The 23,713-nt window shown below is 44.6% G+C and overlaps 3 protein-coding genes across 6 annotated transcripts in view; 1 reads left to right on the top strand and 2 right to left on the bottom strand.

The window, feature by feature from the left end:
- The first annotated feature begins 1,165 nt into the window (after positions 1 to 1,165).
- LOC125234551 (guanine nucleotide-binding protein subunit beta-5) lies at positions 1,166 to 9,969 on the top strand. 2 transcript variants are annotated; one of them, XM_048140832.1, is made up of 8 exons: positions 1,166 to 1,857; positions 3,884 to 4,020; positions 4,287 to 4,405; positions 7,503 to 7,710; positions 7,808 to 8,000; positions 8,937 to 9,126; positions 9,259 to 9,349; positions 9,558 to 9,969. In XM_048140832.1, the coding sequence occupies exons 1-8, from the start codon at positions 1,719 to 1,721 to the stop codon at positions 9,567 to 9,569; spliced, it is 1,089 nt and encodes a 362-aa protein (XP_047996789.1). In that variant the 5' UTR covers positions 1,166 to 1,718; the 3' UTR covers positions 9,570 to 9,969. The 2 variants fall into 2 exon arrangements, with proteins under 2 accessions (XP_047996789.1, XP_047996788.1); XM_048140831.1 differs by lacking the exon at positions 9,259 to 9,349 and having other exon boundaries at positions 1,167 to 1,857; positions 8,937 to 9,217.
- A 6,030-nt stretch (positions 9,970 to 15,999) lies between these two features.
- On the bottom strand, positions 16,000 to 18,404 carry LOC125234460 (protein canopy homolog 4). Its single transcript, XM_048140713.1, has one exon. It carries the CDS (start codon positions 17,678 to 17,680, stop codon positions 17,033 to 17,035), a length of 648 nt encoding a protein of 215 aa, XP_047996670.1. The 5' UTR covers positions 17,681 to 18,404; the 3' UTR covers positions 16,000 to 17,032.
- A 196-nt stretch (positions 18,405 to 18,600) lies between these two features.
- Positions 18,601 to 23,713, bottom strand: part of LOC125234459 (endoplasmic reticulum metallopeptidase 1-like) — a 32,338-nt gene continuing 27,225 nt past the window's right edge. For all 3 annotated transcript variants that reach the window (XM_048140710.1, XM_048140711.1, XM_048140712.1), the window contains exons 11-17: positions 23,251 to 23,404; positions 22,916 to 23,114; positions 22,480 to 22,646; positions 21,688 to 21,815; positions 20,688 to 20,902; positions 19,932 to 20,102; positions 18,601 to 19,588 (exon numbers count right to left, since the gene is read on the bottom strand). In XM_048140710.1, the coding sequence (XP_047996667.1) occupies positions 19,409 to 19,588; positions 19,932 to 20,102; positions 20,688 to 20,902; positions 21,688 to 21,815; positions 22,480 to 22,646; positions 22,916 to 23,114; positions 23,251 to 23,404 (1,214 nt within the window). In that variant the 3' untranslated portion in view covers positions 18,601 to 19,408. The remainder of the gene's footprint in view (positions 19,589 to 19,931; positions 20,103 to 20,687; positions 20,903 to 21,687; positions 21,816 to 22,479; positions 22,647 to 22,915; positions 23,115 to 23,250; positions 23,405 to 23,713) is intronic.

The following is a 23,713-nucleotide window of genomic DNA, read 5'->3' as shown; positions in this document are numbered from 1 at the left end:
AAAGTAATGTACGCTGAAATATGTTTTGATAATTCCTACTTTACAATTTGAAGGACATGAAACAAGTACTAACAAATTCTTTCCTCACTGCTTTCCTTTGCTCTTGTTCAAATTATGTTGTTTTGTGTGGAGTTGTGACATAGGGATCTTGCCTCATCTGTTTTTAACAGGTACTTACATGATAAAGAAAAACAATATTGAATGTAAACATCACTACACATTCAAATAAAAAAGGTACAATAAAAATGTAAGAGTAAGTTGAGAAACATTTGACACCTCCATTTATCTATTAACGGACCTGGCAAACATCTACAACTACTTATCTGTTACAAGACAGTATTATCTTTTGGGAAACCTCACATCACAGGAAACAAACAACTTAGAGATGTTATAAAAGTATTTAGTTATTTGCTAAGATAACAAAAGCAAGTAAGACTGAGAAAATAACAAGAAGCTAAAGATGAGACAAAACTACTTCCATCCCTTTTTAGATAATTCTTGAACATCACAAGATTGTAGTGGTGTGGGTGTGCTACCCTGACTTGCATGAGAACCAGCAATAACACTTACTCTTATAGGATTCTAATAAAACCATAAAAATGACCTATATGTATGCAAAGTAATGAATCATAAACAAAGCAATTAAACGTAAAGGAAGCAAAGTGACATCATCCCTAGGCCGCTACGGAGCTCGGAGGGCGACACCGACCTACTAACTAATATCCAGCCGTGGCGTAGTGCTCCGATAACAATTAGCACAAAAACTATCTGTCACTGTCCGATCGCAGACAGGAATACGACACGAACACCCGAGGCCAATCATTGATATAAATAAAACTAATTATATGAAATATTCACTAGATTCACTTACTGTCTGCATTTGTAGGAACTATAAATAGCAATGCCAGAGGCAGGCAGGCGAGGAGGAGACGCATGGTGGAGCCGTCTCTGTGTCCCGTGGAGTGGAGTTCAAACGACCTCGCGGCGAAGGATCTCGGTCAATCGATGATTATGTGCAGTGTTCAGGGCGGATCGGGCGCGAGCTGCTGATCACTGTATGAATGACAGACGAACAATGGACGGGAACAAGATGGCGCGCAGCGTGAAGTTTGCTGCGAGTTATCTGTCATTGGAAGTTTGACATTTATACAGGGGTACCAACAGAAGCTGTCTTTGATAAGGGTTTTACAGACTTTACTATACGCGTGCGACAACGCAAGTTGTGCTAAAGGGTCAGGAACATAAAAGTGAACCAACTTTCACCTGTCACTAAACATACCTTTATTGGATGGATTGGAGTTTGGTGTAAAGAAAAAACCTCCCTTCAACGTGATACAGAGTGGGTATATAATTTTGCTGCAGTATATTTAAGACTCTCTTTTAAACTCTGCTCATTCTATTCGAACAGCTGTCGCACAAAAATCAGTACATTTACAATCTGTGGCGCGACCTCGTTTCCGGCTTTTGACATTTGTCGAATCGAAGTTGACTGAAAATCTTTATTGATTGCGCTGAAAAGTGATTTATGATACAAAACGAGCAGAGTTCGCGCGGGAGTATGGTGATGTTCGATTAGCGCGAAGCGAAACGCCCTCGGCGGGGTGCGATCCTCGCGGGCGGGCGCCGCAGCGGAGCTCGCAACGCCCCGTCCGGGCGGGATGCGCCAGTGAGCCCTCGGGGCCTCGGGCTTGAGCGCGGGCGCGGGCAGGCTGTCGGGGATGGCGGCGGACACGGGCGGCTCGGCGCCGCAGGGGGGCGCGGGCGGCCCCGAGGAGACGCTCGAGTCGCTGCTGCGCGAGGCGGAGGCGCTCAAGCAGAAGCTGGAGGAGGAGCGGCAGAAGCTCAACGATGTGACGCGTGAGTAGCCTGCGCTCGCCGCGTTTCCGCTCTGTGTTGCCCATTATTTGTTACCTCGTCGGTTTAATACGCCTGTGTAAGGTTTCCACCAATATTTATTTATTAATACATTTTACCTTCTTTTCGACCTTAGAAATGAGTGGTTAAAATTTGTCAGGTTACTTACTTAGATTCACTGTTTATTGTATGGACAAAAAGCTCAGGCAAAAAGTTATATTTAAATTTTGTCAAGTGGACAGAATCAAATGATCCTAGTGTAGCATCTTAAATGCAGAGAATAATTATACAAGGTGCTTGCGAGGAACCTGTATAACTTTTCCAACGTTTTTGAGGCCAAAAGAAAGATAAAATGTTATATGAATTTGAAAATTTTTCCTTAAAATTTTTTTTGGGTTCTATGTTGTTGGCAATGAAAATGAGTTTCTTAATTGATTTCTCTAAAAACCAATTTTTTTGGTATTTTTTCGTGTCACTTTTTGACATCTATTAACAGAGGGCGGAATTGCTCATGGCAAAAATCAAACGTCAATCGAGTTGGAACGTTAAATTTTATCGACTATCGATTGAACTGAAATTATCAGTATATTGAGTTGTTTTCGTCGTAAGTAAGACGAGGATACTTCTTTATCCATTTGTTGACTGTTTTTCGTTTTAGATTAATATTTTTTTTTTCAAACGTTTTTGCAAGAGGACTAGTGACAAAATGGTATTCAAATGTTATACAATTTACTTTTAATCTAGTCAAAGAGGTCAAAATCAAATGGTCGAATAGCTAATCAGAGGTCAAATAAAGGCAGAAATTTAAAAGGTGACTGTTTTTATCGATAGCTGAAAATGTCGATAAAATTTAACGTTCCAACTCTATTGACGTTTGATTTTTGCCATGAGCAATTCCGCCCTCTGTCTATTAATGATGACTGTGAGACTATTGCCGCATAATTGTGCATCAGCACCGTTAATGAGGCCTTTTGTACTGAGTAACAATATGGAAATGTTTACTTTTATTTTATTTCATAAGGTACAATAACATGACATAAGCAGTATACATTTTAGTAGTATAAACCTCCTCCTTTTTGCTGTGTACTTATATTTAACATAGCAAGGGGGAGTGTACAAGTTTCTAATGGGGTGGCAACGCGCATGTGACACTCTTTGAGTTGCAGGCGTCCATAGGTTACGGCGACCGCTTTCCATCAGGCGGACCGTATGCTTGTTTGCCACCGACGTAGTAAAAAAAAATATAAAGGAATTGATAACTATTAACTAATGCCTATATCACAATAACAATTGTACACAACATTTTATTTTAAATAATTTAAATCCAAACTACCTAAGCAGGTATTTATATGATCCTGATACTAACATTCAAGTGCATAATAAATGAAAAGAAACACTTAAATGTTTTTTTTTATAATTGCCAAGAACTCTGAAACTAGACAAAATCTAGAAAAGTACAAGCACCTTTTATAGGCGAATATGCTATAGGCTTAATATTTTAATTAAAACTTATTTCTTGCTACAGTTGCATTCAATTACATCTACACAGTTATTTTAATTTTTTGAATTCTATATATTCTTCTTCTTCTTCTTGGTTAGGGGCTTTGTGAGGCTTCAGAGCGCCTTATGTATCACTGCGACCATTTGTGATCGCCACCTACTACAACTCTCGATCAAGTCCTACAAATTTGAAGATTTGTAGTATCTTTTTGAGATCGAGATACCTCACATCCTCTGGGTGTATTTCTATATATTATATAAACCTAGTTTTTATTTTTGGAAATGAGTAAAACAACATGATGAGAAAAATGAATTACAGGTTCGGCTTGTGTATCTTGTTTCTATAGAAAGTAAATTTAATATACACAAACCAGGATTCCTCCTGCAAGATGTAGGGTCAGTAAAGTATGTAAAACATCTCTCTCTCTTTAGCCTGATTCTACCCTTCGGGTGTAGGCCTCCTTCAACATGCGCCACTCGTCACGGTTTTTGTAAAACATAATTAGCAAATATATGAGTTTGTGTACAGTGGCGAGTGTGGCGGAGCGGCTGGAGGCCATCAACTTCCCGAACCTGAAGCCGCGGCGCGTGCTGAAGGGCCACCAGGCCAAGGTGCTCTGCTCTGACTGGTCGCAGGACAAACGCCACATTGTCTCCTCCTCACAGGTACTCTTCTCTTTATGCTAACTTACTGTAAGTTTGTTAAAATTAGTTTTTGCTCTTGTACAAAATCCAGTTAATTTTAATTTCAACAATATGAAAATTGAGCTTTAGTCTACATCTCAATTAATTTTCATTTTAGCCTTGTTTATCTCTATTTCTGTCACTGTGTTATTTGTAGTTTTTTATTTATTTCGATGCAGTATTTCTGTTATGTAAAGTATAAAAGATTTAAGAGTTACAGTAATGCAGCAAGAATGATATTGTTGTAGGATGGCAAGGTGATAATCTGGGACGCGTTCTCGGCCACGAAGGAGCTGACCATCGCGATGCCCAGCACGTGGGTGATGGCCTGCGCGTACGCCCCCTCGGGCAGCATGGTGGCCGCGGGGTGAGTCTGCAACACCCACATTTTGTTTCCAAACAATATCTGAGGAGTGTCTTTTCAAAAGGGCTTATTTCCACTTTGTACTTTTTTTGGGAAATCGTGAAAAACATAATTCCACGGTATTTATTTTGAAATTTATATTTAATTTGCAAAATTGTAATATTGTAAGTTGACGTTAATGCTATGATTACATCAAACGTAACATGTGTACCTAAATAAATATTTAATTACCATATGTTTTTGAGAATTAAGCACTTTTGATGCGAACTTTTGGGAATTAAGCCCTTTTGTTGTGGCCTTGTAGTGTAAATGTTATTATTTTAAAATAGTTTTTTATTTTTGGATTTTGTATTAAGTTAGTTGATATCAATGTTGTTGTACTAAGGTCAGTGTGGGGAAGACCGTCTACCCGGAAAGACCGTCTATTGACTATAACTTTTGTGTTTATATATCTACGTCTCTCACACCTCCGGAGGTATACCAGTTTTTCATCCTTAATCCATTGGTCTTCAATACCTATCTCTAGGACGAACACTAGTTAACATAAAACTTGACTCGTGTTTCGAACTCGAACATCGAGTTCAACATGGTTCCACAAAAAATTAAAATAAAATAGAAATAGTCGGAATATTTGTATATTGTGTATGTAACGTAGTCATTTAATAACCGTTCTTTCTGACTAGTACTATTAATCTACTGAAAACGCGCTCAATTTCTAGTTTTATGTTCTGAAATATGTAACTTAGAAATTGTGCCTACTCAGAAAGTCCGGCATAAAAGAGAAAGGCAAGACCGGCATATGATAAACAAGGAGTTGCCAACCTTTTATAGGCTTTATTGGAAATAAGTCGAGTGTAAACAATATCAATATATAAGTACGTTTTTGGCTTATGATAGTTGTGCCATTTTTGATTTTAACTTCGAAATACAGTTTTGATAATGATTCGTATGGTGTTACAAAAATCATTCGAAAGTATTAAGTAAAAAAAAAACCGGCCAAGAGCGTGTCGGGACACGCTCAGTGTAGGGTTCCGTAGTTTTCCGTATTTTTCTCAAAAACTACTGAACCTATCAAGTTCAAAACAATTTTCCTAGAAAGTTTTTATAAAGATCTACTATTGTGATTTTTTTCATATTTTTTGAACATAGGGTTCAAAAGTTAGAGGGGGGGGGGGGGGACGCACTTTTTTTCCTTTAGAAGCGATTATTTCCGAAAATATTAATATTATCAAAAAACGATCTTAGTAAACCCTTCTTCATTTTTAAATACCTATACAACAATATATCACACGTTGCGGTTGGAATGAAAAAAATATCCGCCCTCACTTTACATGTAGGGGGGGTACCCTAATAAAACATTTTTTTCCATTTTTTATTTTTGCACTTTGTTGGCGTGATTGATATACATATTGGTACCAAATTTCAGCTTTCTAGTGCTAACGGTTACTGAGATTATCCGCGGACGGACGGACGGACGGACGGACGGACGGACGGACGGACGGACGGACGGACGGACGGACGGACGGACGGACGGACGGACGGACGGACAGACAGACATGGCGAAACTATAAGGGTTCCTTGTTGACTACGGAACCCTAAAAATATGTGACATAGTTGTGAAGAATAATAAGAGGTGAAGAGAAGTAAGCCTACACTGCATTATTCATCATCGCATTTAAGTTGGTAGAATTATCGTAAGTTCTACCCGTTTTTTATTATTTTTGTTTAAGTATAATTATGTAGATTGTGCAACATGCGACGACAAATATTTCCAAAGAGAGCAAGGTTTCGAGTTGGTCATTATTTTTATGATCAGCATTACCCAACAGGGACCGTATGGGTACCCTTTAAAACGGTTTTGACCGAGTATTTTACGGCTACCCGACCGTTAATTGACATTGCTGACTGTCACTTTGACATAAAAGTTGTCATACGGTCAACGGGTAATGGGTCAGGGTGTCATGGGTCAATTATCGTGACTAAATTGGATTCGAAGGTGTTCGTTGGAAAAACAGTATTATACAATATCTAGACCGGAAAAGAAAAGGTTATGAACCCCATCTACGGGACATATGCCGGTCTTGCCTTATAAATAGAAAAATGCTTATATGTTCAAAATTTCAACGTTATTTTATTAATTATCTAGCACATTCTGCCCTGTTATTACGTAAAATAACAATGATCATGATTTTGGAACCTAGTCTCATATGAAATTACGCGACAACAAGCACTAGACGGTCTTTCCGAGCACATCGCGGGAGGACGGCCAACCCGCCGAGCCTTAAAAAATGTGATTTTTATCACTTAAAAGTACCTTAATTCACCAAAATGTTGTAAAAGCTTTGTAAAATATAATATTTGCTATCCCATAGGACCATGCGCATAACGCCAGACTACATTAATTATAGAGTTTTATCCACTCAAACTTTAATTCAAATAAACTATGCCGGTCTTGCCCGCACTGACCTTACATACATTGGTTTATCCACATAAATAATCATTACACATTTTTCAAAATGAGTTCTAAACTTTGATGTTACTATTTTTTTTAAAGATCAAGGCGAGACTTTTTGAGCTTTAATCTCAAAACAACACGTAATTTTCTATACTAAAAGAAACTGCATTCATAGTAAAAAAAAAGAAAGAAAGAATGGAAATAAGCCCTTTTGAAAAGACACTCCTCATCTGTAGATACTACATTTATGTGTATGTTACAATTTGGTGCCCTGACCAGGATATGTCAGGTTGTATTATGGCTTGCGGTTATGTATTGTCATAAAACTTGGTTTCTAATGGTGATGGTGCATTACTTTTGGAAACTAATTATTGTTTTGTGACTTATTTGTAACTAAGTCAATGTCATTAAATAAGTCTTTATTTAAATCATGGCAAAAGATTCTATGTAAAATAAAGTGGTGTAACTTGTATGGCATTGTACTTTTGGCGCCATTCCACAATTGTCGACTGGCCGGTTAACTTCGTTACGTTACGAGTATTTACTTTGAAGAGAGTTCCTCAAAATTCGTCGCTATCTATAATATCTATAGTATAGACTATTCAGTATTAGTAGCATTTGACAATGGATAATATTCGTGTGCAGCGGGCTGGACAACAAGGTGACGGTGTTCCCGCTGGGCGAGGAGAACAAGGAGGAGGGCGGCGCGCGCAAGCGCACGGTGGCGACGCACACGTCCTACGTGAGCTCCGTGCTGTTCCCGCGCACCGACCGCCAGCTGCTCACCGCCTCGGGCGACGGCTCGGCCGCGCTGTGGGACGTGGAGTCCGGCCAGCTGCTGCAGACCTTCCAGGTGCGTGTGTGTCGGCGCCGACTCCAGCTGCTCACCTGCCGCCGAGGGCCGTACAACGCCATACGACAAGTGTAATAACGTCTGTTTCGTGTGTCAGGGGCACGCGGCGGACGTGCTGGCGCTGGACCAGTCGCCGTCGGACACGGGCGACACGTTCGCGTCGGGCGGCGCCGACCGCGCCGTGCTCGTGTGGGACATGCGCTCCGGCGCCGCCGTGCAGGCCTTCGACACGCACCGCTCCGACGTCACCAGCGTGCGCTTCCACCCCGGCGGCGACGCGCTCGCCTCAGGTCAGTGACCCGTGCAGCCTTCGACACGCACCGCTCCGACGTCACCAGCGTGCGCTTCCACCCCGGCGGCGACGCGCTCGCCTCAGGTCAGTGACCCGTGCAGCCTTCGACACGCACCGCTCCGACGTCACCAGCGTGCGCTTCCACCCCGGCGGCGACGCGCTCGCCTCAGGTCAGTGACCCGTGCAGCCTTCGACACGCACCGCTCCGACGTCACCAGCGTGCGCTTCCACCCCGGCGGCGACGCGCTCGCCTCAGGTCAGTGACCCGTGCAGCCTTCGACACGCACCGCTCCGACGTCACCAGCGTGCGCTTCCACCCCGGCGGCGACGCGCTCGCCTCAGGTCAGTGACCCGTGCAGCCTTCGACACGCACCGCTCCGACGTCACCAGCGTGCGCTTCCACCCCGGCGGCGACGCGCTCGCCTCAGGTCAGTGACCCGTGCAGCCTTCGACACGCACCGCTCCGACGTCACCAGCGTGCGCTTCCACCCCGGCGGCGACGCGCTCGCCTCAGGTCAGTGACCCGTGCAGCCTTCGACACGCACCGCTCCGACGTCACCAGCGTGCGCTTCCACCCCGGCGGCGACGCGCTCGCCTCAGGTCAGTGACCCGTGCAGCCTTCGACACGCACCGCTCCGACGTCACCAGCGTGCGCTTCCACCCCGGCGGCGACGCGCTCGCCTCAGGTCAGTGACCCGTGCAGCCTTCGACACGCACCGCTCCGACGTCACCAGCGTGCGCTTCCACCCCTGCGTTTTTGTGTGCTCTCACGAACGGAAATGAGGTAGAAACGCCGGAGTGAGGCCTTCGAGACTCACCATTCTGATATCTTCAACCTGAAAACGCTTTAGTAAAATTTGTATCTTTACTATCTTTAACTGTGTAGTATACAATAAAAAAGGTGTCGAGTGATTGTTAGCGTGTGTGTGTGCAGGCGCGGACGACGCGGCGTGCCGGCTGTTCGACCTGCGCGCGGACCGCGAGGTGGCGCGCTACGCGAAGGACTCGATCATCTTCGGCGTGAACAGCGTGGACTGGTCGCTGTCGGGCCGCCTGCTGTTCGCCGGCTACAGCGACTACACCGCGAGCGCGTGGGACGCTCTGAGAGCGCAGCGCGTGTGCGTGCTGTGCGGCCACGAGCACAGGGTCTCGCGCGTGCAGCTCGCGCCCGACGGCGCCGCGCTAGCCACCGCCTCCTGGGACTCCACGCTGCGGGTCAGTGTCACACACACACACACACACACACACACACACAGGCTGTGCGGCCACGAGCACAGGGTCTCGCGCGTGCAGCTCGCGCCCGACGGCGCCGCGCTAGCCACCGCCTCCTGGGACTCCACGCTGCGGGTCAGTTTCCTCATTCAAGCCAATGCCACATTTTTAGATTAGTTCAAAATTTGGAACACATCAACACACTAGCAAATGTACTCAAGATTTATAATTTAAATTTTTTAAAAGTTACACAACGGACCCAATAGGGTCTGAAAGAGACATTCGTCAGCATATGACTGTGGTTAACCGATGCGTCACCTTAACCGCTTATCTTTTGTTTCAGATCTGGGCGTAAACGGCGCTCTTCTCTTCCCGGTCTTGATATTTATTCCAATACGTAGTAGAGTAAGCGGCGGCGGCGGCGGCCAGTGTGCAATGTAACATAATATACGTGTAGGACGGCCGGCGGCCGCTACCCAACACAGTCGAGTGGTGAAACCCAGATAAACCTATTCTGAAGGACTAGTCTACCTCTAGGCAGCAGGATGAATTGGAATTTTGAATACTGTTAAGGTACAAAAACTTATAAGAAAGACTTACAGTTTGTGTATGGCGGCGATAAATTGTTCCAACATATGGTTGCAGCATATCGAAAGCCACCTTGAAAAGTGTTGGTGTTAAAAATAATTTAATCAGAATGATACGTCTCTTGGCAAGTTTCGGCTTGAGTAAAAGTGCCAACTTGAAAAAAAAAACCTAAAAGTTAAGAGTATTTTCTCACTCGTCTGGTATGTTGGGTAGTATCGCCGGCCGCCACCCCTGTCGAATGTAATTTTCCTTGTGAAGAAGCGGTGTCTTGTCATGTGCGTTCAGCGACTAATATTGTACACGGACCAGGGTGTCATAGATATCTGAACAACCTGTATGTCTCATTATATAGTGTATTGATTTTGTGTCTTTCACAAATGTTTGTTGCCTTGTACATTAATTTGGTAATATTGCGAGATTTATGTCGAATTCCATAAGAAAGTGGTCAGGTTTGACTGCTGAGAGTATTAGACGAGGCACCGCTGAGCGATCTGAGATACGGATGCCGTGTGTATGTCTGTATATTAGCAATATTAGTTAGCAGTGCGACTTGAGACTGTGCGTGCGTTTTGGGGGCATATTATATTTACCTTTTCTTTAAAACGAGAACATAATAAAGACTGTATCGTTAAGTATGAGGACAACTTTGAGTAGCCGTATTTATTTGCTATTATATTTTTTTCTTAAAACAAGACATAGGCTTAATAAGGCACATAATAAGGTTCACATTTTGTCCTAGAAACTCGACGTAAAGCAAGTGGTTTAGACAGTATTGACTTAATCCTCCCGAGTAACAATTACGATTCCGGACAAATGCTACTAGAAAATTCACAAAGTGCGTAAAAAACGATACGATTGCGAAAAAAAATTGTACTGTGTGAACCTCAACGACATATGATCCACAAAGCAGAATATCTGGACATAGTCTAGCCATAGTTATTTTTAAGAAATAAAGTTCAGGATCTGTGTATGGCGGCCATTTAGAGAATGTGGCATGGTGCTTCCTCTAACTCCGACTTTGATGTCGAATTTAACTATCATACACTGTTTATATCGATTTGGTTTAGGCACTGTTCAAACACCGTGAATGTCAATTAGACTTTGGCCTATGGCTAATTTTTTTATCTGTTTCTCTCATCCTGCTTGCATCAAAAATTTACGACAATCCGGAACGTTGCTCAAAATAGCGTTTTTTTTAATTATATAAATTCACCGCATTTATTCTGCAAGTACCCAATTGAAAAACCATGAAGAGGACTCTTAAAGAATATATTTTGGCAGCATATTAACCTTTGTTTGTTGAAATCGTACAAACAGTCATTGAAATATTCTCCGAAATTTATTTGCTAGACCTTAATGAAAGTACCATAAAGTCTCTAAAATAAAATAAAAATTAGACCTTCTTATATCAAATAGTGCTTACCAATACCTTCAGATCATACTCTCGGAACATAATAATATAAAATTATGCACATGTCAACATTTAGACGAGGTTTGTTTTGTCCTTATACTTATCGATACAGTCCTTAAGCCCTTATATGGTCAGCGTCCGGTTTCCAGGCAGGATTACCTTCAAATGCTAAGATAGTCAAAACAAGGGTATTTATTTTAGACCTGAAAAAGAAAATCGTTCCTTCCATCGTTAAGCAAAGGTTTACAAAGAAGGGTTACGAAATACATATAAAGAACAATCTTGAGAGACTTGTTTCTTCTAGTAGTAATTCGAAATAACGCGATTTAAAAAAAATGCAGGTGCTTTAAATAATAATCCAGGGTAAGTGCGTTTTCACATCATACAATCCTCTGACATCCTCCCTACACCCGATATCGGATCGGATAATGTGAAAATAGTCTAAGATGACCAAATTGACGGTTTCTACAAAGTTTTTGTAGAAACCGTCAACTATAAGTATGATTCGGTGGTTTAAACAGCCGAAAGAGGTTTTGAATCAAATAAGATGCGCTCTCACTAAGGATACTACTGTAGTTCGGCAAGCAATAATGGACGGTAAAAATATTTTTCAAATTGAAAAATATTTCATATAAAAAAGATAAAAATTGAATAGCCACTAAAATATATACAAGACCTCTTGTTTTGACTCAATGGTCCTGTCAAGCAATGTTGTTTTAATGCTTATTAGTGACCAATTACTTTAAGGACTTCAGATGATATTAATACCTATTCCAAATTGTCTTCTGGACTCATTGGTAATTGTGCACAACAGAACTATTAGCCCAACCTAAGTTAGCAGCGATTATGTTAGCATGGCCAGTGCAAGTGTTATTTAAAACTTCATACTTCGATGATATTATGTTATGGCTCAGAATCGCTGCCAACTTAGCTTGGTTTACTCTAGCGTCCGTGACGTTGGTAATGTTGCTCGTAGCGCGACCCGACGCTGGCCGTAAGAAACCAAAGAGCGTTTTGTGGACGATGCCAAAGGGAGCCGTGTATGGTCATCGCTAGAGTTGTTCACTTGTAGACGAGTTGCAGATACAAAAAATTGAACTTGGCAGCGGTAGATGGCGCTGTAAGAATAGTTGTAGAAAGTGGTCATTTGACAGTACAGTTTTTATAAAACGTTGGTGGCAAACAAGCACCCTCTCTGTCTGATGGTAGTTAAGCTGTCAAGTGGTCCTGAGTCCCCTTAAAAGACAGTTCTTTGTAGTAAACTAACAAAATAAAGTACCTAACAAATTAAAAACTGCACAAATCTGGGTCCAAGGACGATATCTTTCAACTCAAATTGCATTCCTGTGTGCATAGCCGAATGCACAAACGCTCACGAAAATATCTCTTTCGTAGCTATCTGTCTCTATCGCTCTTGCGTATTGGCGCGACAGAGCTAGAGATTTCGTTTCGCGTCGCAAAAATGCCATTCGGCTACGTGGCCTGTACTGTCCATTTCGGCATCGAGCTACCACAGATAAGCATCTTACAGCGCCATCTATTGTAAAAAACTGTTAAACTAGCTTTTTAGATTTTGCAACTGTTCTACAATAAATAACTCTTAGGTTGTAGTATAAAGACGTCGTTCCCGATGCTGTTGGGAACATCTTTAGGTGTAACGAAAAAAGCGGGACAGAAATAGGAACAGTCGGATTTTGACCCTAAATACTAAACCGTAGGTCATTATAAATTATAATAATACTAAACCGTAATAAGTCATTAACAAACGAACAGCTGACTTCAATGGCCATTTTCTCAAGTTTTCGACTTGTTTATGACGTGTAAAGATCCTAAAGATGTTCCCAGCTCGGGCCACCCGCACTCCTCCGACATCCGTTACTTGTAATTGTTGAGAATGCGTCGTACGAGTAGGATCTAATCGTCTGAGGTTTACGTGTAAATATATTATAGTTAGTCTTACCTTGTTGAATGAGCAGCGCGGCGCCGGTGCCATCATAAAATATCCAATACACTAATTCAAAAGAGATCAGCGAGACAAGTTTTTGTCAATACAGCTGAAGTAGATGGCACTGTTGGCTAAACTAATAGCCAAAATGTTATGTATAAAGTTTACTGTAGTTGGCTCACTTTTCATACATTTTTTGACCTCAACTACTTATCAAATGAAGAATGTATCCGACAGGCTCGATTTTTGTGTGGTAACAACAAGCATTTCAAAATAATGTAATTTCTAATGAATAACGCTTTACAGCGCCATCTACAATCGAGTTATCGACAGAGTGTTGACGACAAGGGAACTACATATTTAGTCCCTAAATGTGATGAAAGAATTTCCGAAGACAAGCGAAATTTAGAGATTACTTATAATTAACAGATTGTACGACTGACTCGCCTGTAATTGAATTCCCATCATTACGAAGTAATATGAGGCCTTCCATACAGAAGGGTCCTAATGCCTTATACAGAATGGCATCTTCACATCAAGTGTAACAACAATAAGGTCCATGTGAAATTGCAACAGAAATTCAGAAAAAAAGACCCATGAAGCATAAGAATCCTTCAGAGATGGAAAGCCACAAAGTGGATGAAAAGGGCCCGGCGCCGCAGTGGCGGTGGCGGTAGTTATCCGCCGGCTCGGCCGGCCTCGGTGTTAGTTGCCTCGTGTCATCATAACAATCAATAAACAACTTACATGTTACACGCTTTTTACTTCACTACCCTCTCTGTAGAGCCCTGAAACGTCTAAGTGAGGTCTTGACAGCAATACTGTACATAGAAATGAGATGTAGATGCCTATATAGGTTAAAAAAAAATTTATACCACATGGTGGCAAACAAGCATTGTACTTAACACAGCAAAAGGGAGTGTACAAGTTTCTAATGGGGTGGCAACGCGCATGTGACACTGAGTTGCAGGCGTCCATAGGTTACGGTGACCGCTTTACATCAGGCGGACCGTATACTTGTTTGCCACCGACGTTGTATAAAAAAAAAAGCATACGTCAGACCAAGCGCGGATCCAGCTTCGTACCCAGGGGTGGGGTCACGTGGTAAAGGCCCGGGGCCCCAGGGGGGGGTCACGTGGTTTATTTGTATGGCCAACTCAGGTCATGACCCCCCCCCCCCTGAATCCGCGCATGCGTCAGACGCTTGCAACTCCAGAAGTGTAACGCCGTGTCTTGCGTGGGCGACATGCGCGGATCCAGGGGGGGGTCATGGGGGTCATGACCCCCCCCTGAAGCCTAGGTTGGCCATACAAATAGACCACGTGACCCTCCCTCTGGGGCTTGGGCCTTTACCACGTGACCCCCCCCCCTGGGCACGAAGCTGGATCCGCGCTTGGTGGGCGACGGTCGCGACCGTCGCCGTCGCGTCTCATACTTCCATATCGATAAGGTTTGATTTCGTATGCGTCGCATCGCCGTCGCCCACGCAAGCCACGGCGTAACTTGCACGTGAAATCTGCCTCACTCATATGTATGTCAAGTACTTTGTACAATAAGAGGAATGTCCATACAGCGCCATCTAGTGAGCGTAAACCTCGATCCAAGGATTCCAAGGTGATAACTAATAAGCAGAGCTGGGCACCGTTAATCAAATAGTTAACTTCGATAATCGCTAATCCGTTACTATAAAAGTTAACTTCGTTAATCGTTAAAGCGATACATTTCAACAAATTTAACGGAAGTTAAAGTTAATCGATAATCCGTTAATCGCTATAAAAAAACTCTACTCAACTACATATTTAGTATAAATACTATACGCAAATTTGCGTAAGTTTATATGTTACTATAAAAGCCCGAAGTTCGCCAAAATATTTTGAAACATCCCAGCTGCCAATTGGTAAAAGCAAAATGTTAATCAATATTTTTCTCTTTGGACTTATATCGACGTTGGTTCGGTAAATTCTAGGTTTTATATGTTTTATTGGGTCAATCATGCGGTCGTAGTGATGGTGCGTAGGTTCCTCGGATTGAGACACCTCTAATCGAAGTTGTGAATGTTGTGATCCACGGTAACTTGGTAGATAGCGCGGCCCGCCGAACTCTGCACTTTGGCTTGATACGTTGGTTGCGCGATTTGTGTGTCATGCCTGATGATTTACATTCTATTTCGCAGTTAGTGATGGGTGCAGTAGGACGAATAAACTTTAGCAGGTCTCGAACAAGTGATCCAAAGGCACCAATTTGTCTGTAGACTGTGAATTTACGTGAAAATCCTAGGTTTCGCCTTACTCCGGGCTTTTACAGTAGCGGTCAGAGCAAGTTTTACTCGGCGCGTGCGGAACTGGATTAACGATTAACGGACTCGAAGAAATTTAACGGAAGTTAACGAATCCGTTAACATTTTTTAAAGTTAACTTAAAAGTTAATTCGTTAACCAAAATGTTAACTTCGTTAATTAACGATTAACGGATTAACGAGTTAATGCCCAGCTATGCTAATAAGTTTATGATTCATGTAACTGTTTAACAAATAAAACAAGATTATGATTATCTTTATTTAACTTTATTCAATAACATTTTATAATGCATAAAATGCATTTATTAAAAAGCCATATGTACATATAGTGACTTAACAAATGTCTTTCTGTGTACCTACAGGTATTGATATCCTGAATATTAAGTCAAAGAATGCTAAGGCAGTATTTTGGTAATGCTATAATTATAAAGAGATTATTTGTTAAACACAAAAACTGCTTCTATCATTTATCAGTTTTATCACCACAAAGGTGGTTGATATTTTTTTCATGAGAATACATTAATTAATTGAAATAAAACACGTAAGCGAGAGTCATATCTTAGGCTATTTATTACATTCTAGTGTTCCAAAACTGGAAAAGGGAACGAACAGGCCACTTGTGTTTAAGCCAATAACTATTAGCTAGTATAAACTTGACTATGTATAGGTCTCACAAAATTATTGCTGTGTTGGTGAATTACTTATACCACAATAGGTATCTTATAGAGTACATATTTGTAATATCCTAAACCCTAATGTCATTATGAACTGATATTATTTTACCCTATCTTAACTACCTATCTACGTGTCATATTTCCCAAGTGAATTGAATGCTAAATAAAATAAAATTGTACAACAATAATTAAAGATTACTATAAAACACAAAAGTAAATAAAAATTAATAAATATAAAACAAAAATAGTCTTGTTAGACGTAAAGACACTCACTCAAAATGTAGATTAAATTTACTACCCACACTCACATTATCTCAAACTAAAGGTCAACTTATTAATCCCTTGTACGTTTGTAGTTTTAGTAATACTGTTTTTTTGCATATTGTGTAGTTTTAAGTTTATTACGAATAAATATTTTGATTGATTGATTGATTGAACAACAAAACTTTTCTTCTGGTCATGAATGTAAGCAGCAGAGCAATTATTATCTATTCCACCTACATCCTCCCTCCTATCAGAACTGGTGCCTCAGTTTCATACTAACTACAACTAAATACTGTCCTGAAGAATAATATCATAGTAAATGTTAAAGACAGTTGATTGGATGCGGAGGTCTCTGTATATTAACACATTACCACCTAATATCCAACGAGCACCCAGTTTCCTTACAAAATGAGCCACACTGACAAGTTTTGCCCTAGTCACTTAAAATCAAAATGTGATAAATTCATTGAATGAATACAGTCAGTTCAGAAATGCTAACATTCAAACTATCATAAAGCATCTCAAAAAATTGTATCTGTAATCAGGCAAATAAAGCAAAATAAAACACTGAAATAAAAACTTACAATTTATTCTAAAAAAATATTAGTTGATCAATTTTACTATATATAAAAAAATTACAATCAAAGTTCAGACTTGTCTCCTTTAGTGTTTTTCTCCATCACTTTCTCGTAGAGGCAAGAGTCATCGGTCCCTCGCAAGGCATGTTTGGTGCAGAGGTAGTGCATGAGCTGGACGGAGCCCTGGTGGTTCCAGTACCAGTCCTCCACCACGCTCTCGTTCTCCTCCAGAAGGCTCTCGCACTGGCTCTTCATGTGCGTGATCTCCGCCGACGGCTTGTCCCACAGCTCCAGGGGAATACCTAGATCCACCTTCACACCCTTGTCTACCAACCCGTGGAGAGTTTTGAACGTCTGGCTCATGCCTTTAGCGAACCGGGTGCTGTCTTCGCGCTCTTTGTGCATGTTGTACTCTAGAATCCTGTCGCAGACTCCTTCGAGGGATTCTATCAATCTCAACTCGGACTTTTCATATTTAGTTCTCTTCTTGGGCTGCACGTCGTCGAGAGAGTATCCGATCTCGATGACATCGTGCACTTTGCCGGTCTCCTCGAGCCTCGCTTGCAGCTCGGTGGTTAGAATCTTGCAAACTTCGCAACGATTTGCGTATTTTACGCCGACATCTTCTTCTGAACGGACTTCGACGTCTCTATCACAGTTTGTGGACGATATTAATACTAATAGACACAGTAACGATATTCTAACAATCATTTTAATAGTTTTATTTACACTTTATACAGTAAAGGCTGCACAAAGCACAGTAGAAGCCGCCCAACTGACAGGTGAGAAACGTCAGATGCGAACTGTCACTCGAGCTTTAGCCGCGAATGTTGCCCGCGTCAATATTTTGTTATCGTGAAGTAAACGCTGCGAGGCACGGTAGGGGCGTGGTGGGACGTGATAGGCCGATTCAATTATACTTATACAACAATTATAATTTCCGCTATTGTGATATGATAGTGCGCACCGCAACTATCAATCAGAAATGAAGATAATTACAAATGTAACGTGACAATGTCCTGTGTTCTATTACCATTTTATTTATGTGATACCAGGCAAACGAGAAAACAGGTCGCCTGTTGGTAAGCGATCACTGCTGCCCATGGATACCCGAAACACCAGATGGTTCGGAGTTGCGTTGCCGGCTTTTAAGATGGTCTACGTTGTGTTACGCTCTTTTCTTGTATGTTTGAAAGTCGTACCGGACCGAAAATACCGCAGACGACAGTTCATTTCACAGTTTAGCTGTGCGCGTTGCGGGGCAGGAAGTTTCTAGAGAAACGCACAGTTGAGGACTGCCAGCCATCTAAGTGATAGAGATGGAAATGTTGTCCGCGGGGGCAATGGCGGAAAGAAGCGACTGAGACGTCGATCTAAATGGGCAGAGATTTATCCAAAAATTCGTAAAACTAAAATTTTATTGCATCGTTACTTAGACATAGAATAAAAACGCGTGATTTTGTACATGACCAATTTTGATTTATCAATCATTATGTACGAAATAAATAAAATTTTAATACTGCCCATCTAATACTGGGTGTACCAAATAAATATTACTAATAATTTAAAATATCACCTAAACATATATACTTTTTTGTTAGAAGGAAAACATTAAGAATTTTGTAATTTAAGGCGATAAAATATGTTATATAATTCTCGTAGGTACCCTTACTGTACGTAAATATCCTGCTACCGTATTTTTATCCATCGAACTATTAACTCGGGTGAAAATGTACAAGTGTCAATATTTTCTGAATGATAGCCTACGCTGGGTCGACACTGACCGAGCAGCCTCGCGAGGCAACTGCCTTGCGCGGACACGCCTGAGCCCGTGCGCGCAAGCTTGCATCGCCCGAGCCAATTTGCTAGGAAGATGGCGATCCTTAGTTATCATCAGCCTTCTAGCGTTATCCCGCCATTTGTCACGGCTCATGGGAGCCCGGGGTCCACTTTGACAACTAATCCCATTCAAGATAAGGCGCAGGCACTAGTTTTACGAAAGCGATTGCCATCACCTTCCACTCCTTCCAGTTAGCCGGTCAAAATAGTCTCACATTGGCACAGTCAAGTCAATATCAGCGAGGAATGTTAAGGAAAATTTAGATTTGATACCACAGATATCTTAGGAAGAAAGGAAATCGGACATGCAGCACGAATATTGAATCCTGTCGCCAGTTTTTGAATCTACACACTTGTAGGTGGACGCTCCTATTGCGCAATACACGCGCATCACTTCCATGTGTGTGTACTTGCGAACGACTAGCGAGCCCGGCATCACTCACGCACGCGACAACCGCGTGCTCAATGAGATCATCTGCGACGTACCCGCCGGCGGCTCGTCCGCTCTCTAGTATTGTTATGCTTCGAGATTAATACTATCTATTCTGATATAATTATATCTGTCAGTTTGACGTGTCGTCATCGTGCCACGACAGCGGACTAGAGCGTGTAGAGGTGCAGATGCACGCCCCAGCCGGTGGCGGCGGGCGCGGCGTGCGGCGGCAGCGCGGCCAGCAGCGCGCGCAGGGCGCCCGACTCCTTGCGCGGCCCCGCCTGGCTGTGCCCCGCCGCCGACACGGCCACCCACGCGGCCGTAGGCGGCGGCGCGCCCGCTTCCAGCTGCAACAAATGTGTCACAACAGTGGGAGTAACGACATACTGTCAGTAAAATCCTTACTCAGTAGCCGGATCCACATCGCCGGTGCGGTAAACGTCCAATATATAGACATGCCTCGGTCGAGGCGAGTCGTTCGGCCGAGCAAAACGCGCGCCCTACTTACGCCGAGGCACGTGTATATAGCACGTCTGCCGCGAGGCAATCGCCTAGCTCCGTGTGGATCCGGCTACTGGCTATTTTATCGAGAGCATGTACTCACTCGCACTATTCTGTCGTACAGACGTTAGGTTGTTAGAGAAGTGTTATTAGGTTAATGGTAGGAGATGTAAGAGGTAGGTAAGGTACCTGTAAGTGGAAGGCGAGCCGCCAGGGTTGCGGCGCGCGCGCGTCGTGCAGCGCGAAGAAGTACGTCTCCCGCTCGCCCCAGCGCCGCGCCGGCCGCGGGGCGCCGCCGCCCGCGCCGCTAGCCGAGTAGCGGGACACTCGCACGCCTTCCGCGGGGGACACGATTACCACCTACAGGGGAAATACATTTTCTCAAACATGCAATGAAATATTGTCTTTACGTTCCTTAAAATGGGCTGGGAAGTATCGCTTTTTGGGCGCAACAACTCGAGAGGACTGTAAAGGGATTTCATATTATTTTTCAGGCCTAGGCCTGCAAAGTAACTTTTTTTTATAAAGTATTGTCCTTTAGAGCATTTTTTTTTATTTCATTGTATGTTTGAGAAAAGCACTATACATGCCTCGGCGTGAAAACGGATTCCCGGCCACGTATCCCTATCCGGCCTCGCTCGCACGCTCGCTCGGCCGTATATACCCACTTGGCCGGAAATCCTCATTTTCCCGGCCTCTGATGTAATATACTATTTCTGCTCATGTTGTTACAAGCGTCGAGTGCAGTTCAGGTGCAGTAAAAGAATAAAACTATCTTAAAAAGAGATGTAATTAAATTACTTTTTTGTTATACCCTTTTAAAAAGATCGTGTGGCGTTATATCGGGACCAGTTGCAATTTTCACAATCCGTCGCCGTTCTTTCCGTACTGTGGTCCATCATGTGGTTTTGGTGCGCTACGCCTATTGGTCCGTCTTAAACTCACCACGTGCGAGGGCCCGGTGAGGTTCATGGCCAGCACGGGCGGGCGCCCCTCCAGCCGCAGCTGCACATCTAGCCTCGTGCGCGGCGGCTCGGGCGCGGGCGCGCTGTGTCCGCGCGGCACCACCGACAGCGCGGGCAGGTAGAAGGGCGCGCCGCAGTACACCCAGCGCGCGCACTCCTCAGCTGACGTGGGCACGGCCGCTCTGAACGCCGACACTGCGGACATACTATAATATTATATCACCGTACTTACGCAAAAAACACATAGCTTAATTTCGATTCCCAAAATCCTGTATAAATAATATTTTTATACAAAGACCACCAAACCCTTGTCTCTAAACCCCGGCGCACACCCCGAGACAACGGGACCCGCCAAAGTCCCAATCCAGCCTGCACAAACGCCTACGGTTCAGCCCACGGGAGCGAAGGTACTCAGTCCAGGCAAACACCCCCCACCCTGCATCATGCCACTGACAGTCACGTGCACACACGTACCGTAGGGGTCGAGCGAGTGCGGCGAGTTGGCGTCGAGGTCGGGCGTCCAGTACAGGTCCTGCTGCTCGCCCGTCGCGTGGTCCATGCGCCGCGTGTGGAACACACACACACACTCACACACGTACCGTAGGGGTCGAGCGAGTGCGGCGAGTTGGCGTCGAGGTCGGGCGTCCAGTACAGGTCCTGCTGCTCGCCCGTCGCGTGGTCCATGCGCCGCGTGTGGAACACACACACACACACTCACACACGTACCGTAGGGGTCGAGCGAGTGCGGCGAGTTGGCGTCGAGGTCGGGCGTCCAGTACAGGTCCTGCTGCTCGCCCGTCGCGTGGTCCATGCGCCGCGTGTGGAACACACACACACACACACTCACACACGTACCGTAGGGGTCGAGCGAGTGCGGCGAGTTGGCGTCGAGGTCGGGCGTCCAGTACAGGTCCTGCTGCTCGCCCGTCGCGTGGTCCATGCGCCGCGTGTGGAACACACACACACACTCACACACGTACCGTAGGGGTCGAGCGAGTGCGGCGAGTTGGCGTCGAGGTCGGGCGTCCAGTACAGGTCCTGCTGCTCGCCCGTCACATGGTCCTCGCGTCGCGTGTGGAATACCATCAGCCGCTGCGGCCGCGTCGGACTATACAACACACAGTTATACAATAATTACTTATTAGACTACCAGTTTATTATCTTAGCAGTAGTAAGGACGCTTTAGGCACTGGTCCCATCGCGAGCTAGTAAGCTATGAGCTATCGGCTATAAAAACGAACAAAAGATAAGCACTCCCGTGCAAATAAAAGAGACACGGCGATTTTGATAGCTCACCGCTGGGCGAGTTTTGTTCGTTTTTATAGCCGATAGCTCATAGCTTACTAGCTCGCGGTGGGACCAGTGCCTTAGTCAAGGTTATCTTAGTAAAGAAACAAGCAAATCTCGTCCTAATGTTAAGCAACAAAGTGGGATATTTTATGAAATGACATCTGACGGATTCAAGGAGTTTTAACCGAACATTTGTACAAAGTATCGCCAGTGTACACACCTGTAGGGGTCCCCCAGCGGCGTCAGCAGCACGGCAGCCGCGGCGGCCGCCTGCAGCAGCAGCAGCGCCGCCACCACCAGCAGCGGCAGCAGCCACGAGCACGCCGCCAGCGCTAGTGCACTAGTACACACCTGTAGGGGTCCCCCAGCGGCGTCAGCAGCACGGCAGCCGCGGCGGCCGCCTGCAGCAGCAGCAGCGCCGCCACCACCAGCAGCGGCAGCAGCCACGAGCACGCCGCCAGCGCTAGTGCACTAGTACACACCTGTAGGGGTCCCCCAGCGGCGTCAGCAGCACGGCAGCCGCGGCGGCCGCCTGCAGCAGCAGCAGCGCCGCCGCCAGCCGCCGCGGGCGCCGCGCCACCACCAGCAGCGGCAGCAGCCACGAGCACGCCGCCAGCGCCAGCGCAGACGACAGCGCGCCCATCACTATCTGCGAGACCAACGCACGTCTTACGAGTCTGCAGTGCAACTGCCCTGTAGATACCACATAGTGCGGTCGAGAAAAACTTCTCAATTTACAACAACAATCTGTAAGTATAGTGAGATATAAAATTTTTGAAAATTAACGACAACGTCATTTTCTTATTTCCGGCGCATTTTCTTGATGTACAACTTGTAGCAGATTTTGTAAGCTATATTATGGGACTAGACAGATAGGTCTGAGTGAGATAGTTTCTCTATAAAGCGTGAGTGACTGACGTCGTGAGGGAGGGGCCCGGCGCGGCCCATGATGGGCACCAGCATGGCGAGCGCGTCGAGCGCCACGTAGCCGGTCTGCAGCGCCGGCAGCCACGCCCCCGCGCTGCCGCACAGCAGCGCCGCGCCGCCGCGCAGCCGCAGCAGGTACGCCACGATGCCGCTAGCCGACAGCCCGATGGTCCACAGCGCTGGTATAAATCTGAAAATGCAACGACTTTTGTAATCGCAATTTGAGTAAAGCGACTTCAAACTTAACGAAATCTCTTCTACCCTCTTCGCAAAGAGAATGAATTAAATTGTGTACACACATTAACTGCGAAACACCTCATCCTCACCCCGAGCGCAAGGCTGCCAGCGTACACAGCAGCAGAGCTAAGGCCCACCACACACTGAGCGCGTCGCCCGCGAGCCGCGCGCGCGCCCAGCCTCTCAGAGTCGGCGCTACGTTTCGAGTCAGTCTTAACGTCGCCAGCCACGACACCGCTATCGCTATAAAATAGAAGGGTAAAATAAGTTAAAAAATTTACAATTTTCTTTCACACATTCACCGAGACGACAGGGACAACGCCCCCGTTCTAAAAACGCCGAAGGTTAGTTTCAGTCTCGGATGTCGTAACATGGGTTTCCAGGATGCTGATTTTAAAATGGATAACCAATTTGGAATCCAAGATGGCGAATATTAACTTTGTCATAAAAGTCGTCATGGGTGTCGTCGTATAGGTTTTCGGGGATGGTGCAGGATGGCGGTGGGTGGGGACGGGGGCGGGCAGTATGGACAGCGTACCGGGCAGCGTGTAG

The sequence above is a fragment of the Leguminivora glycinivorella genome, chromosome 16, assembly GCF_023078275.1.
Source record: "Leguminivora glycinivorella isolate SPB_JAAS2020 chromosome 16, LegGlyc_1.1, whole genome shotgun sequence".
NCBI classification, from domain to species: Eukaryota; Metazoa; Arthropoda; class Insecta; order Lepidoptera; family Tortricidae; genus Leguminivora; species Leguminivora glycinivorella.
Note: the sequence above shows the minus strand (reverse complement) of the source record. Positions and strands in the feature narration are given on the sequence as shown.

Bases quoted from the DNA above. Each gene is read 5' to 3' on its own strand.
- LOC125234551 (XM_048140832.1), top strand. From the start codon at position 1,719: ATGGCGGCGGACACGGGCGGCTCGGCGCCGCAGGGGGGCGCGGGCGGC. The intron at 4,021-4,286 runs GTACTCTTCTCT...ATATTGTTGTAG, and splicing joins ACATTGTCTCCTCCTCACAG to GATGGCAAGGTGATAATCTG. The intron at 4,406-7,502 runs GTGAGTCTGCAA...ATTCGTGTGCAG, and splicing joins GGCAGCATGGTGGCCGCGGG to CGGGCTGGACAACAAGGTGA.
- LOC125234460 (XM_048140713.1), bottom strand. From the start codon at position 17,680: ATGATTGTTAGAATATCGTTACTGTGTCTATTAGTATTAATATCGTCC.